Source organism: Bidens hawaiensis, unplaced genomic scaffold (assembly GCF_021521415.1).
Source record: "Bidens hawaiensis isolate Kalapana, Puna unplaced genomic scaffold, B.hawaiensis_p1.1 tig00016270_1, whole genome shotgun sequence".
NCBI lineage: Eukaryota > Viridiplantae > Streptophyta > Magnoliopsida > Asterales > Asteraceae > Bidens > Bidens hawaiensis.
In genome coordinates, this window is record NW_027492488.1 from 39,780 (window position 1) to 43,911 (window position 4,132).

Sequence of the window (4,132 nt, forward strand, 5' to 3'; positions counted from 1 at the left end):
TAGAGAAATATGTTAACACTAAATACCATGGATCATTCCAGAGCAATTCCCTGAACCAACCGAAGAACAACAAACGCAAAGCATTCACGAGCTCATATCAAGTGAGATACATAACCAACTTAAGGCGGATTTGGTTCAACACGTGTGGGATAATCGTCTCGTTGAAGTCGAAGGCGAGGAGGAGAACGAAGACGAAGATGAAAACGAAGATAACGAATAGATTAGTATTTTTATATGTATTTTTTATTTTGATTATAATTTATTTTTCTTTTATAATTAATTTAATAATTTTTAATAACATAAAGGGCTTTTATTTGTTTAGTTTAGTTACAAATATAAAATAATAAAATAATGGTGAAGTGGCAAAGGAGGGACTACAACACCATTACAACTCATAAACAAAATCATACCCTTTGTTGACTGGGCGCCACGTGTCGCAATTCACCCTAATTTATAACACTCCACTACACATAGCCTTAGAGATTTATCAATTGCAATTGTCACGTTATCTTTTCTTTTTAGAGCAATTTAATATTGAAAAAATAATAATAATTTACTTTGTTATTCATGTTCTCACAATATATATATAAGAAAGTGAATATGATGTTGTTAGATGTCCAAGTTTATACGTGAAACCTATCAAAACTACGTAGTTTTAATTGAAAGTTTTCTAATTTATCTAAAATCCCGTATATTTGTTAAAACCAACTTAACTAATAGTTCAGAACCCATTAACAGTCAGACATAATGACATATGTCTAGTTTTTATTATACTTTTAACAAACATCCACCAGTTTGTTATTATATTGTATGTAAAAAAAGGGTAGGTACGTACCAGTACGATTACAAGCCGATACCATTCTAATAACAATAATATTGGTTTTTGCAATAATAACAACAATATAAATTCATTTATCAATCAATAATCATCTAATCACAAATATAACTCATATCTGATCGGAATTCTAAATTCAATTTACATGTTATATCACTAGGTTAGGTGATAAATTATATTATAAAAAAGTCAATGAATCTAAAGATACACTTAAAACATCCAATAAATTACAATGAAGACAAATAGAATTAAATGACAAAACTCTCTAAAAATCTCTTTATATACAATGTTCGTAGTTTTTTTTTTAAACTTGACCATCTTCATAAAAAATGAGTACTCTGAGTCCTCTTGTTTTAACTCTAGACAGCGCAACATATAACTGGTTATGGGCGAAAACTGGTTGTCTAAAAAATAAACCAACCCTAGAAAGTGATTGACTTTGGCTTTATTGATTGTCATTGCAAAACAAACAGCAACAGGAAACTGTCTCCTTAAAAATCTGAACAGAATTTTTTTATCTGTTGGTATAAGATTTGTTCTTGAAATATAAGTGCGGTCACCAATATTGGTTCCAGATATGACAACTTCAATAACACGATTATAAAGTCTTTTTACATGTAGTCTTGTTCCATTACATAGACCATTTTTTTTGGTAAACATTTCTTAGTAGCATGATCGGTACTTCAACTTTTAGTACTAACTTGTGATTTGACATTCCAGAAATTTTTAATCCATTTAAAACATCAGGAGAGTACATATTTTCTTGAAGCGTGTCACGAACATTTTGATCTGGACATATACTATCAGAGCTAAGGTATTCTTTCTCTTCTCCTAGAAACATGGACAACAAACGATCGTTAACTTCCTCAACGGCCTCATTTGTTGGTGAGTAAGGCTCCTTCACTAAAGAAATCTTGATTTTCATAGTCTCTGAGGATACAATGATATACAAAGTTAATTAATTGTTAAATAGGATCACTGGTATCCTTAATAACAAGATCGTCAGGAATATCAAAAGTCGCGTCACCATCATTTTGACCACCAAGTTTTCCCTCTCCTAGATCCAAAAGCCAATTAGCGAACTCTTTTGTTTCTTGTATTTTAGATTTGTCACTTCCAACGGTTAACCTCATGTTTTTTGTTAGTTTAAGTAGTTTGCAAATACCCCAAAGGTAGGATGAACACAAAGATGCATTAACAATGTCTTGCCTCGTGCCGCCTTGAACAATATGAGGAGTTTGTCTAAAATGACAACTTTTCCACCAAATGGCCTTTCACAATTCATGTTACCATTTTGGCCCAACACGTAACTCAAGGTTCTGCCCAAAGCTTCAAACGCATGTTTATGAGTCATAGGTACCTCGTCTCATAAAAATAACTTTGTTTCCTTTAATAAATGGGCAACATCAGTGTTTTTTTAATGCCACAAGATGTAATTCCTTGAAGGTGTTGTTCTTCCTCCCGACAATAATAAAGATGCAATGCCGCTTGAAGCAACATTCAATACTATTTCTCCTTTGGATCTTTATTAAAGCAACAAGTGTCTTCCACAAAAAGGTTTTACCATTTCCACCATAACCATAAACAAAGAATACAACATTAGTTTTGTACATATTGTAAACGGTTATATGGTTACTATACGCTAAAATTAACAATATCTAAAATTGTAATATTTAAATAATTTATGCAAGTAAGTATAATGTGTAAATTTAATATTCATGTGATGATTGATAAGGTTAATAAGGAATGTTTTAAATCTTAATTAAAATTGTATTTAAAATAATAAATTTAATTATAAATTACATAAGTGTGCCACTTGTCAAAATATTAGGCCAACTAAGGGGTTTGTGGTTCAACCAACATTTTTGTTTATTATAATAGTAGACTTATAATTAGCTCATAAAACTATTATTATATAATTAGGGATCTTTGACGGTATATCCCGAATGGTTTAGCTTTCTCACATCGTCCATTGATCATTTGTTCATCTCATCAGGTGAGTAATCACTCCCCTATTTTAATTATTTTAAATATTTTGGGGACTTATGCATACCTTTTATCAAACTTCATTTCCTTACATTGTACTATCAAATGCAAACTTTAATCTTTGTGTTGTTTGTCAATTGAATGACTACTTTCTACTTGTTATTTGCTTTTGTGTTTATTTATCGCATTCGGAGAGGTCCATCATCTTTATCACATTATGTTGTAGTGGTTGGAGTCCGATCGCATGACAATGATTTCACTGACAACTCAATTACTCATTTATGGGAACCAACGCCCAATTCGCATGGCAGTGGTTTAGCCCACACATCATTATTGTTACATGCTATGAGTTGATTGTATATACTCACAGATAACAATTTTGCTTTTTAATTATATTTTGTTACGTATTATAATATTGTATTCTAAAATGCGTATTTTTTCACTCAACCTCGTGTTGAATATATATATATATATATATATATATATATATATATATATATATATATATATATATATATATATATATATGTACGCATTTGCAGGTTATCAGGTTGGATTATTTAGCAAGATGAAGATCACGTGCAGATGCCTCTTAGGATATAAACTTATTCAATAATTAATTGATCATGTTGTAATTTCTTTATATTTTATGTACTTAAATGTTAATTAATTAGATATTGTGACTTTACAATTGCATAATAGTACCTTGTGAGCTGTGAAAAATCAGTTCGCGCCCCGGCATTTCTGCCTTAGGTTGGGGTGTGACATCACCATTGTCAAGTCCGAGAAGTTTACCAAACACTCAAATGGAAAACAACAGCAGGACCGTTTCCGAGCAAGCTTTCGATGGTTTTACCGGAAACCATTCATCCATCATCATTCCCGAAATCAGTAACCCAAACTCATGGCATATTCGATCATACGTCATGAATGCTCTTACCCAATCAAACCATTCCCATGGGCGTGAAGACGAAGATGCACCAGCACACATTAACCGGCTCAGTCGTGTTCTTAAGAATTTTAATTTACAAGGTGCTACTGAAGATTCTATATTCTTACATTTGTTTCCATTTTCACTTGCAGGACGGGCAGCTCTTTGGCTCAACACGCCCACCCGGCACATTCACTACTTGGGAGGCACTTCGTTCAGCATTCATCAAGAAGTACTTCCCGCCTGCTAAAGCATCTCACCTTCGTGATCAGATCCACTCCTTTCACATGGAGCCGAATGAACCTTATTATCAGGCTTGGGAGCGTTTTCAGAATCTGCTATCTCGTTGTTCACAGAATGGTCTCAAACCATGGGCTCTT

The 4,132-nt window shown here is 32.6% G+C and overlaps 1 protein-coding gene across 1 annotated transcript; it reads right to left on the reverse strand.

Annotated features, from left to right (window-relative positions):
- Positions 1-1,466: 1,466 nt before the first annotated feature.
- On the reverse strand, positions 1,467-1,968 carry LOC143551153 (uncharacterized). The gene is made up of 2 exons (XM_077041655.1): positions 1,815-1,968; positions 1,467-1,765 (listed from the first exon to the last, which is right to left on the reverse strand). Exons 1-2 carry the CDS (start codon positions 1,966-1,968, stop codon positions 1,467-1,469), a joined length of 453 nt encoding a protein of 150 aa, XP_076897770.1.
- Positions 1,969-4,132: the final 2,164 nt, after the last annotated feature.

Excerpts from the sequence above, each read along its gene's own strand:
- LOC143551153 (XM_077041655.1), bottom strand. The coding sequence starts at position 1,968 with ATGAGGTTAACCGTTGGAAGTGACAAATCTAAAATACAAGAAACAAAA. Across the intron at positions 1,766-1,814 it reads TCTTGTTATTAAGGATACCA|AGACTATGAAAATCAAGATT; the intron begins GTGATCCTATTT and ends TTGTATCCTCAG.